General features: G+C 30.3%; 1 protein-coding gene across 1 annotated transcript; it reads right to left on the bottom strand.

The window, feature by feature from the left end:
* Positions 1-1,688: 1,688 nt before the first annotated feature.
* LOC149485181 (uncharacterized) lies at positions 1,689-10,456 on the bottom strand. Its single transcript, XM_089699956.1, has 2 exons — positions 10,258-10,456; positions 1,689-3,506 (listed from the first exon to the last, which is right to left on the bottom strand). The coding sequence occupies exon 2, from the start codon at positions 3,504-3,506 to the stop codon at positions 2,511-2,513; it is 996 nt and encodes a 331-aa protein (XP_089556082.1). The 5' UTR covers positions 10,258-10,456; the 3' UTR covers positions 1,689-2,510.
* Positions 10,457-12,438: the final 1,982 nt, after the last annotated feature.

Here is a 12,438-nt window from a genome sequence, read left to right as displayed (position 1 = left end):
TTTAAATCTTACAAAGGGACATAGGGACAGAGAAAGCAACTTTGTTTTATACTATGTAGTGATACCGTAATTATTTAAATATGTACCTACGTTTTCCGAGTCGCAGCTTTATAAACAACACTTAAAAATTCTATCGATCTATTTTAAGCAACTCATCAGTCCTCTGACTTTTTTGAGTAGTTAGAGTTATAATATTATATTTTTCTCTCAATTGTTTTTTATTCGACAGCTCACACTTTACTCGATTTCATATATGAGAGGCCACAAAAGTAAAATGGTGAAGGCTAATATTAAATGAAAATGCTATGAAAAGGAAGATTAAAAATATTTACGCATTTTATACATCAATTGAATGTTTGTTTTTCAGGAATTCATTACATAAGTCTTATTTTAGATCAAGAGGTGCATTGAAACAGATCGTAAAGATAAAATGTAAATTAACGTAACCAATATACATATCATTATATTGTAAGAAAGAAATAAGCACTTCATTAAGAATTAAGTATTTATGCAGGCCTTAAAGCATTGGGTTTAAATTTAAAAATTATTTATAAAAATAACTATACAAACATTTTAACGTATGTTTGTATTGTTATATTAGATCGTCGGAGTCTCATATTTGATTACCTTGAACGTTAATTAGAAGATATCCTTCATATACAAAAATAGCTTAGTTAATTACTTATTTGTTAGGAAGCTACTAAAAGCTTACCTAATTATAAATAATTGAGGTTTATGAGTCGTATGCATCTAATATATAAAGGGTATTTTAATTACAGAAAGGCAGTGAGATGCTTTGAAGCTGTAAATAATATGATGTAACAGATTGTATGTTCGTTATATTTAATTTAGATTATATATTTAAAAGCAGACTCTTTTTATGAATGAAACAGACACTGTTCTTATTAGAACAAGAGATTGTGACTGGAAAAAGAGGACAGGAAAATAATTGAGGATTGAGACCTCGTGATAGAGCTTGCTATTATTTCAAGTTAGATATTTCTTCAGTTAAATGAAAAGAGTAGTTGTTAAAAATCGTTTTATTGTTAAATTGATATACATCATGAAAATTTCACAAACGTATTAATGAACATGATTTTGAATGATTTCTGGAATTAATTTAAGAAGTGAGTAACATTTATAAGAGCATATAATTTAGTGGTTGAGACTGAAAAATAAAAATAGAGCACCCTTACCTTTATATTAAGAGATAAATGGTATATATGTATAATCCCTTATTTCGAATGTATCTTAAATCTAAAATTATTATCTTAAGTCTGATTCTGTTCAAAAAGTTTTTTCTTAAAAATTGATAAAGGGTCTAAAATCCTGTGATAGATTTCCTCGTGTAAAAAGACGTCGAATGCCTGTGTTTTCTCAAGGAACAAAGGCCAGATTTTGAAATTTTATTTTATTAGAAATCCTGTTCTTTAGAATTTGAATAGGTTATTTACGTTAGTAGTTATGCAAACTGAGAAAAAATTTTGTTTATAATTAAACAATTTAGTTATTATTATTTAACAACTATAAGAGTGCTTCTTTGGCGTTTCAGCCTCATAATCCTTTAAGTATAAAAAAAAATATATATATATTTTTCATGTGGGGTTTATTTCAAATATTAATTATAACTATATCCTTATATTATGTGTAATTAAAGTACTCTTATGCGAAACATGTTGCATTATGACTTCGTTGTAACTTTGACATTGTTTTGCACTAATTAATATTTAAGACTTCATAAACAAATTCTAGAGCGGCGGCACAGATATCAATATAAAATATCTACTTATGATCCATGAAAATACCATATGTTTAAATTTTTAGTATAGGGCTGTAGACACTAACTTTTATTAATTGTATATTTTAATCACAATATATTAATTATAAATTAAGTATATAAATTACTAATTGCACATAAAACTTACGCATTCTAGATTTTAAGCAATTCTATCATTTATTAAAATAATAATTGAATGAGTAATAAAGTAGAGACCACACTCTACTTTATTTCATCATTAAGGCAAACTATTAAATATCTTACGTACCATCACGACTTTTTGACTCACTTACGTCCAGAAACAAATAAAATGGTATATGGATATACCTGGTTTTGTAATGAATCGTGTGTTTGTAAGTCGTGATAATATCATCTGATTTTAATCATATTAAGACAATACATGTACTCTAATCGTAATAAACATTAAAAAGGCGACTAGTACTGTGTGTATTATATTATATTATATTGTTAGTGCCAAATAATTCGTTATTAATTGAACTATAGGAACTATCTTTGATTGAGTAAGTGTTAAATTTCTTTGTAACATCAAATTGCATTGGTATAAATTACATCTGAACAATATTATTATTATCATTTGTGATGCACAATACATTGTACTCTTAATATGTGTCTCATTTTCTATTTTGTTATTTCGATTAAATGCCTCGATAGTATTCCTACATCTTTAAATTAAAATACATTAGAGTATATCAGTAACCATTTTGTTCATTCATTAACTTTCTGTTGAAGTTTTCCTCAAATTATATAAATATTGCAACTTATTGATAGTCCTCAAAAGTGACTCAGGTTCACAAGGTTTCGCATCTGGGGAAGCACAGCTCTGTGCTGTAAAACATTCGTATGTTACTTCAGGTTGATGACAACAGAATATTGCAGCACTTTCACATACAGTAATGCTTTCTGCAAATGGCACCGACTCATTGTCGGGTGTCAAAGTCTGTAGGGGTGCATCAGCGCTCTGTGTGGGTGAATCCAATCCGGCTTGACTACTCCCATGTTCTAAAGGAGGCGAGGTTCTAGATGATGATTGATTCTGTTTAACAGGTTTTCTCAATGTGATCGGTCTTGTGCCGTCGGAGTCATCTCCGTAATCATATTCATTGTCTTGAGTATCACGCATATCGTCAACATCAGGAAATCTGGTAGGGAATTCAGGCATCGTTTCGTTTATTGTTCCGCTGTCTGTATTGACTTTGGGTTCAGTATTATTTTGTGACACTGGATCCTTTGGCAATGGGCGACTTGTCGTCGGTTGTTCGTTATTATTTGGGCATTGGCATTGCATTTTGGGCACATATAAGACTGGTATGAATGTCGGTCTAGGAATTTGTGGTGGCGGTGGTAAATAGGACCGATGATTAGCAACGTTTGTAATTTCTTGTATTTTTTTAAATATCAAGTCCAATGGATCCTGTACACCATAATTACCGGTCTGGAAGGATTGATCTCTTTTAATGTATGCTGGAATTTGAGGATTCAAGTTGAAACCAAAGTTGTAGTCGAAGTAGTTATAAAATCTTTTTTCTCGTTGTGCAGAACTGCTATCTTTAGCATTCTGAATATCTTCTGCCACGCCATAAGGCTTGCTATCTAACTTGGGATTACTTTCTTCTTTTGTAACTTCATGGACTTCTGCTGCGTCGGCTCTTGCTTGGAGAAGAACACTCAGTAATAAACAGCCCAAGATGATTTTTGCGTGGTTTGCCATCTGAAATGTATAAGGACAATATTAAGTAACCATGTTATGTATTTTAGTTATGAACTTTTGCTGCTTTACTAATAATAATAACTATATCTAGTCTTTCTTTACTCGCTTCATTTCATTTTCAACGTTTTTTCATTATTTATTTTAATGAACACACAGCCTAGATTATATATTTAAGTGTATTTGCATTGTGTATTAAGGACGTTACACACGGTGAAGATACCATCCACCACCATCATTTTATTCGGGTTATTTGAAACAGGATGGCGGTTCTACAGGGGTCTTAGTACGCAATGACAAAAAGAAAAATGATGGTCAGCACGCTGATTCCGGATACCTTAAGATACTGTAATATTTTATATTAGAGAATCTTAACATAAAATATTATAGTATCTTCACCGTGTGTGACGCGCTTAAGAGGTAATAAGTAAATAAGTGCAACATACATGTAACTCTTTTCTTGCGAAGTAATGTAGTACTAAGAAAATGGAATATCCTCTCAGTGAACGTAATGCTATCTTTTACGAATGAGTAGTTGCTGCTAAACATTTTATAGGCGTTTTATTATTATTTTGAATAAACATTTGGATGTTCATGACTGATCAAATTTACAAAAATACAGAAAAACCCAAATTTAGTATTCTTTTTTTATGTCCTTATTATACAGTACCTACTTGAATACTAAATAATAACAACGACAGTAATTATAATATGTAATAGAGCTTCAAGAAAGTACATACGAAGTTCATACCTCTACTTGTTGTAGAGGTATGAACTTCGTATGTACTTGTTGTACTTTTTCGTGTTAAAATACCTAACATGATAAAAACATGTCATAGTTAGAGGTATGAACTTTGTATGAATTTCCTTGAAGGCCTCTTTGATATTATCTTAGAATACATATAATATAAACTGACGATATTATTACATGCTTATAGCATACTGTACACAGAAAAGATACAACATTTTTTTACGAGTATATTTTTTGGCGTATTCAGAATTTTCACACTCTTAATACTGTTGCGTGTGTTAGGATAAAAACAATGATAAAGGATGACAAGTAAACACATTTTTCTTATCTTCAATTCCAATATGCTATCTCTTCTATTAAATATTGTTATGGTATGAGTCATGTTATTTGAATTTTAATGTAATTAAGGTTCAATGACGTTATCCACTTACAAACCGACACCATTGTATGCAACTATGTATTTCATTATGTGTTATGACATCTAATAAGGTGCATCGTTATTATATCTAATAAGGCAATGACATCCATAAAACAATCTGTCACCTTTACCACACCTTTACGTACTTCCATTTAGATAGAGTTAATTAAAATTTTATTTCTGATAGGGTAATTTCAAAACATAACAAATTTCAAATTTATAATAAACAGAACTTTTAAGGAACACATCTCTTTTAATACATAATGCTTTTATACGTAGAACTTTTAAAGCATACGTCTGTGAACAAACCTTTAAAGAAATAATGATTTTCCTTGTGGTAATCTAAGCTACCTAAAGTCTTGATCCTTGTCCTTCCGAATGACAACTCAAATTTACGAAATTATAATATGATCTTAATAATATTGCGCGAAAGTCTGTAAGAATGTATGTATTCTATACAGCATATCGGAACTATATAAAATTTGCTAGAGGAGAAGCTCTGGAGTAGTTCATAGAATAAAAACCTGCTAGTGAAGTCCGGGATCAAGCTAACATAATACTTTATTGTATAGATATTTAAAACATTGATGCAATTAAAAATGTGTCGCAATATGGTTTTATAAACCTCTTATTGCAATAATTATATATACAATTGTCAAGGAAGGTACAATAATATGAAAAAAAGATGATTTAGAGCACACGCATTATGATCCTTTGTCACGATTTTTCGTCATGTCTTAAAAATAAAGGTTAATTATTATTTTTATACATCCGTCGATTAACCTTCGATTTGTTGTAAGCCTTATCTAAAACTCGGAATATATAAAAATACAATAGTGCTTATGAAATACAAAAATATTTTTTTTACTATTTATATATAAATTACTCTAGGACTTCTATACCTACATGAAATCTATATCAGACCGGTTATTTAAAACATTTAAACGAACAAAAAGGTATGTTTATTTTAATTTCACCGTTGGTAAAGGTATTTTTCAGAACGTATTATCTTTTATCCAGCCGCTAGCGTGCCTGGAACTAATTACTTAATTACCCATGTTCTAATAATAACATAGCAAATAAATCATTATAATTGGCTCGCTTTGTGACCATCGTTCAATATTTTCGCCATTTTTGTTTAGTTAGAGCTTTTTATAAAAATAATAATGAATTTTCTCCTCCATTGTTAGATACAGCACATTGTTGGTTTTTTGCCGCCAATTTTGACCGGAAACCCTTCATCATCCATCATTCTAATCTAATAAGCCCAGGACTTCCGCTACATTGATATTGTATATATTTATTCAGTCAGAATAATTCTCTAAACAGTTTAATTTAAAAAGAAAACGCAAATTAAACTTTCTAATACCTTGCAGCACTTTGCAATTCCTACTTTATAATTTTACTTTTACTGAAAAATGTGCAGATTAATATGTTTAAAACTATTTTTTTCTTGGTATGTAATTGTATACAGGGTGTCCCTCTATTGGTATACTAAGCGCGAAGGATCTTGTAGTTTTGCATACACTGATCACGTAAAAAATACTTAAACAACAAAATTACGTCAAAAATTTTTTGCTTAACTTTTCCTGTAAATCCATGTTTTCCTCTGTAGCTTCGCGCAGCCGGCATATACCGCTTCTCTAATGTGAGCATTTTGTCTATGAAACATAATCTTAAACGATAGCTCACGTGCTGGTGGCAAAGTTGGGCGGGTTGCTTATTATGGGTTTACACATAGAGTTTTAAGAATTCATCTATTTGAAAAAAAAATGCATCTGGAATTTTATAAGTATTTTTTACGTACTCAGTGTATGCAAAACTATAACCTCCTTTGAGCTTAGTATACCAACAGTGGGACACCCGGTATATCTACATGGTATATATTATTATGCATGACGAATTTTTTATAATGGCTTCATTTTTTTTTCACAATCTATGAACGATATCGAATGAAATCAATCTCTTTATAATAAACACGACACCTATAATTGAAAATTTTATCAACGAATGCGCATTGCATAGAACTAAATTTATACTATACCACCACTCTATAAAACTACAGAAATCTTTAGCTTTATTATTATTTATCTTTATCTTTCTATTCTTTATTTATAATGTGCAATATTTTTCCGTAAAAGGGAATAAAGGGAAATCTGATTAGTCACCTAGTGCAAATAATAGTTGCATTCACCTTCATATAAATATAGATAGATATAAATAAACTAGTGTCCGACCGAACTTTCGGTTTCGGTTTCGGTTTCGGCCGAGTTTCGGCCAAAAATCAAGTTTCGGCCGCAGTTTCGGTTTCGGCCAAAATCGGCCGAAACTTTTGCCGAAACCGAAACTTATTTCGCAAGTTCAGTGAACTTAGTTCACACACGTTCACGCTCGCCTAACTTCGTTTTCCTCGGCAACGCTTTGACGGACGCTGTCAAAACGTTGGTTGACCCACGCTGGTGGAAACAATTTTTGATTATCTATGTTGAGATTGGAACTGGGTGTAATAGTAATTAATAATTATTATTTTTATATAAGAGGTACCTAAAAGAGACTGATTATTCTTCTAAAGTCTTCTAAGTAGGTACAAATACCAATCCAAAGTATTAAAGACTCTTTAATAAAGAGAAAGATCTCAAAATACCAAAACAAAGTAACAGTAACAATTACTGATTTGATTTAGATGACTGATTTTACTGAGAACTTAATTTGAAAAAATAATAAAAATTAAAATTGTTATTATTAATATTTGAAAAATATTATTTTTTTATTTTATATTAAATAAATGATTACAACAAATTTAAAATACTATGTTTTCATTTCATGCCCTAATTAAGGCAAAATAATAGGTAAAATGCACCAAAGTTCAGTATTTTTAGAAATTTCATACTTGACCACGTGAGTTTCGGTTTCGGTTTCGGTTTCGGCCGAAACTGAAGCCACGGCCGAACATTCGGTTTCGGTTTCGGTTTCGGCCTGGAAACCAGTTTCGGTCGGACACTAAAATAAACATACAGGTTTTTGAAACCGGAACAAAAAGTTTCGCTCAATTTTGTTTAGCTATATTTTGTGTTCTTGCACATGATAAATAAATCATAATATTTCATAATTTGATTAAAAGTTAGATTAGATATCCATGCGGTTTCACCCGCCTAATTTTAATTGCATTCAAATAAAATTTAAACTATCAACGAGGCTTCTTTCATGTTTAGTATAGGATTACAGGTTAATCTTTGAAACCATAAAAAGGACAAGGTATATTGTCCTTATTCTTATTATCTATGTATCAAAAATCATGTATTGATTGCATCATTCTTTATAATTACTTGATATGTAATATTGTGTCGAAGTTTAATCTTCATATTATGAGCATTCCTTATTTTTATTTATGTCTACAAGTTTTATGGCACGTGGATTCAATTAAAGTGGGTTTTTCAGATTGACGCAACCGAATAAACAATAATAATAGTACTTAATGGATGGAAATCATCCTAAACGATATATGAGATATCATAATTATAGGCATCGTTCAAATTCTTAAGAATAATTTTGCGATTACTTTTTTGTAAAGACTCATATTTGATACTAGCTTCCGCCCGCGACTCCGTCCGCGCGGATGTCGGTCTTCGCGTGGATGGTTGATTTCTCCATTTTGAGTAACTCTGACAATGACATCTTATAAATATCTATTGGACCCAAATACGGCTAGGCCTATAATAATACACAACGTGTGTTCGCGGTTCTACAGAACAACGTCTATGGATAAAACTGAAAAATTAAGATTAATTTTTTTTCTACGTATTTTTCCAGGATAAAAAGTATCCTATTTTACGCCCAGGATAATAAAGTATAACTATACCAATTTTCATCGAAATCGAACCGTTAGTTTTCACGTGATGTCTTCACATACAGACAGACAGACAGACAGACAGACAGACAAAAATTTTTTTAATTACATATTTGGGTTTGGTATCGATCCAGGAACACCCCCTGCTATTTATTTTTTCAATATTTTCAATGTACAGAATTGACCCTTCTACAGATTTATTATATGTACATCTTTATGTAGATTATATCTACATCTATATGTAGAGCTGGTATCATTGTCCACATCAGAGTTTTTGTATAAAATACCGGTTTCCTCATAATGTTTCTTCGCTTAGTTCTCGATGTATGATTTCAAAATTCAACAATAGAATTAACACATTCTGAGTTTTAAAACCTGCAATTTGTTTGTACCCAACAAGAATAATTATCTGTGTAGGAATTTAACAATAGGTCATCATTGAATATTCGTTACTACAGATTCGTTTCGTTTTATTTAAAATATTTGTTAATTATAACGCTCGAGCTCTACATATTTCTAAAATAATAGAAACACTGATTTTTGTTTCAATTTTCATTAAAATAAATATGCTGCAAATTTTTTTTATGTCCTTATAAAATATATCTCGGTAGAATATATATGAATTCTACATTTCTGGTTGTTGTTGCATATAAATAATCTTGAGATTATGTGACAAACTAAGGTTAAAAATATACAATAATTTAGTAAAAAAATTGTCAGTCAAGGTTTTCAAAGTATTACGAAAGAAAATAGCTCTATCAAAATGTTTTAATATGCTAATATTATCATAACAATTAACCTTTGCCGATATATTGTTGTATTGACCCAAATATTTTGTATTTAAAACGAACGATCTTTGGACATAAAACAAAGATTTTGAAGAATTTTTTACTAGTGAGGTTAACGGTCTCATAACAATTCTTAAAACCTAATTACAATTATATTAATCTCGAAAATTGATCTGATGAACGCAAACTGACCATTAAGACACTTATTACTGTCATTATATTATTTTAGAAAAAAGTGGATAATATAGGTATACTCTTATTAGGATTTAATTATACACTTATTATACACTAGCTTCCGCCCACGACTTTGTACGTGCATCCCCGTTTTTCTCCGTTCCCGCAAGAATTTCGGGAAATCCTTTCTTAGCGGATGCCTACGTCCTAACATCTAGCTGCATTTCAAATTTCAGCCCGATACGTCCAGTGGTTTGGGCTGTGCGTTGATAGATCACTATATCAGTCACCTTTGAGTTTTATATATATATATAGATTACATAATACGATGATCACGACAGAGATTTTTGAGCGTGATTTCACACTTACTTCATCATGTACATAAATGTAGTTACTGTGGTCTGTGGCTAGTTCACAGAGCGCGTATTACCAGATAAATATCCCTCAGGAAATCGGGAAACCCACGAACGCAAATATGTAGGGATGCATGTAACAAGGAAACTGTTACAACTATAAATACTACTAATAAAATATAGTGCTTTATTGCCAACAAATTTAAGCAATTTTGTTTATTGTACACAGAAGTTTTGGGAAAACCTAAAAAAACTATGTTTTAATCATAATTATATCAAGGACGCTATACCGATATGAAATCAGATAAGACGCCCCTTAAAAAGGTAAACAAACATTTATAGAGCCTGATGCATTGAACGTCATACGTTGAATATATAAAAAAACTATTTAAAATATTTAAAGATAAATCTCACATTGCTCACCTTTACATTGGCTTCAGGTAAGATGCTGAAATATTCTTTACACGTTCACTTAAATACAGCACGCATTTGTTTTGATTGTATTTAATCAAAACATTGTATATTCCGAAAGCTTGAAACAACATTCGCTCCTTGTGATATTAGATATTCGACTGACGGCGCGCATCCGACAAACTGGCTTTTACGTCACAAGTGCGCTTACGAATGGTTGTGTAGTGAATGAACGACTCGTTCCGTTATAAAACACTATTTTTATCAAATGCTTTGGTGCAATGTATAAGATGCGCTTCATTTAGTACCTATGAACCCTTTAAAGGTTTCATTCATAGACTTTATCGAACGGCTGAACTAATAAACGCATGTATAAATATATATTCTATCATAGTTATAAGTTATAACACTTTCAGGAAACTTTGCTCATGTGTTTATACAGCTGCTAAATTTAGTTTGGTGTTTATTTTATTTTACATCCTTGTTTTGCAAATATGTTCTACAATAATTTAAGAAATCAAAAAATTGTCTCGATCACATTTAGGACATAGTCAGACTTAAATTACCTCTATGCTGAAACTAAAATGAAAAAGTAACATATCTGGCAACATTGAAAATTTGAAGAGTTGTAATCGGTGTTCACATCCTACTACAGAATTTAACAAAAAAAAAAATGTTTCTACTTAACAAGATGCTTGATTTGCTACAGCAGGTTCAAGTATACTCAGTCTATTAATAAATCCTCTCTGCAGGCAGTCTTATATTAAAAGGGATCTCGATTGTGCTTTTTCTGGATTTATTCACGAAATATTTTGATTTATTTTGAAACAATCACTCTAAACTCCTCTATTGTATCTAAGATTTGTAAATTAAACAGTATGAGTCAAATAAACAATCTAAGCTTCAGTCATTATATTAAGCTTTGTACACTGTTCATTATGCGACAAATACAAAAATCATATTGATTCAAATTGTATTAAAAAAAATTATAAAAAAATTTGGAGTACCTATTGTTAAAAGTTTATGTAAAAAAATAAATTCAATCGATCACTTGATCATTACGGGCTTATGAGCAAAAACTAGGTAGGTTGGTAGGCATTTACTTATGCGTATTCGATGCTATGGAAAATATTTCAATCTTATTCTAATTATAGAAATCTTGTATGTAAGTACATTATTATTATATATAAGTATATATAATAACTAATTTAATTAATATTACGCTTAATGGACTGGGCTGGATTAAATGGACTTTATCACAACAAGATGATTAATTGAAGAATACGTGCAAATTTTATGATCAATAAAGGGATCATAAAATACTTCGTCATATAAAATAAAATATGGTGTCAGAGTTCATATTATATACTCATAGAGATCCATAAAATTTATCTATTTTGATATAAAAATATCATCCAAGTGCACAATAAAAAGGTCGTTATAATGTTTCTAGCGTCTTTCCGCAATTTATAAGACCCGGTAAATTTTAATTAAACTTTTAAGTGTATTTTCCGCCGATTTCAAGTGGTACAAAACGACGAGTTTTTTTATGTTGGTTACGCAATAACTTTATCAATTATATTTTTGTTTTGATGGTTCGTACATTGTTCGTTGGATCAAATTTGAAGAAAAAAAATAACAATTGTACACGGATAATATTTTAGTTGTGTTTGTGTTTTTTTGTCTATTTTAGATTTATAAGTCAATGCAAACAGGGATGTATTTGATTTTGCAATAAACCAATATATTATATGCAATCAGCTTTTATTGGTAGGTAGCACTGATGATAAAATATAGAACTATACACGTTCTATATTGAGGCAATTTCCCGTAAAAACTGGGTTGATAAATGTTTATATGTTGAAAATAATTAATTACGAAGAAATTTTAAAATATATTTTCCTCTTTGATAGCAATACCAAACGCTATACATAATAGGAAAAAATATTTGACATAATTAACAAAATAACAGCTCTTACAAAATTAGCAAAAGTTGCACGTGCATGAATCAATGAAACAGGAAATACCAAAATATACAATGGTTTTAAAAATACAATTTTAGCCATAATAGGAGAGCTAGACTTGACTTGAACTATCTTGCGTATTATTGGTATTCCAATTCCTAAATTTTTTATTCGTTAACTATAGGAAAAATATTGTAATTTTTATAGCATAAATGATATATGTAAGTAT

This window comes from Colias philodice, chromosome 10 (assembly GCF_061535455.1).
Source record: "Colias philodice isolate Cphi_HAF_F1 chromosome 10, ilColPhil1 Martin Lab GWU primary, whole genome shotgun sequence".
Taxonomy (NCBI): Eukaryota; Metazoa; Arthropoda; class Insecta; order Lepidoptera; family Pieridae; genus Colias; species Colias philodice.
The sequence above is the reverse complement of the archived record's forward strand: the minus strand, read 5'-3'. Positions and strand labels throughout refer to the sequence as shown.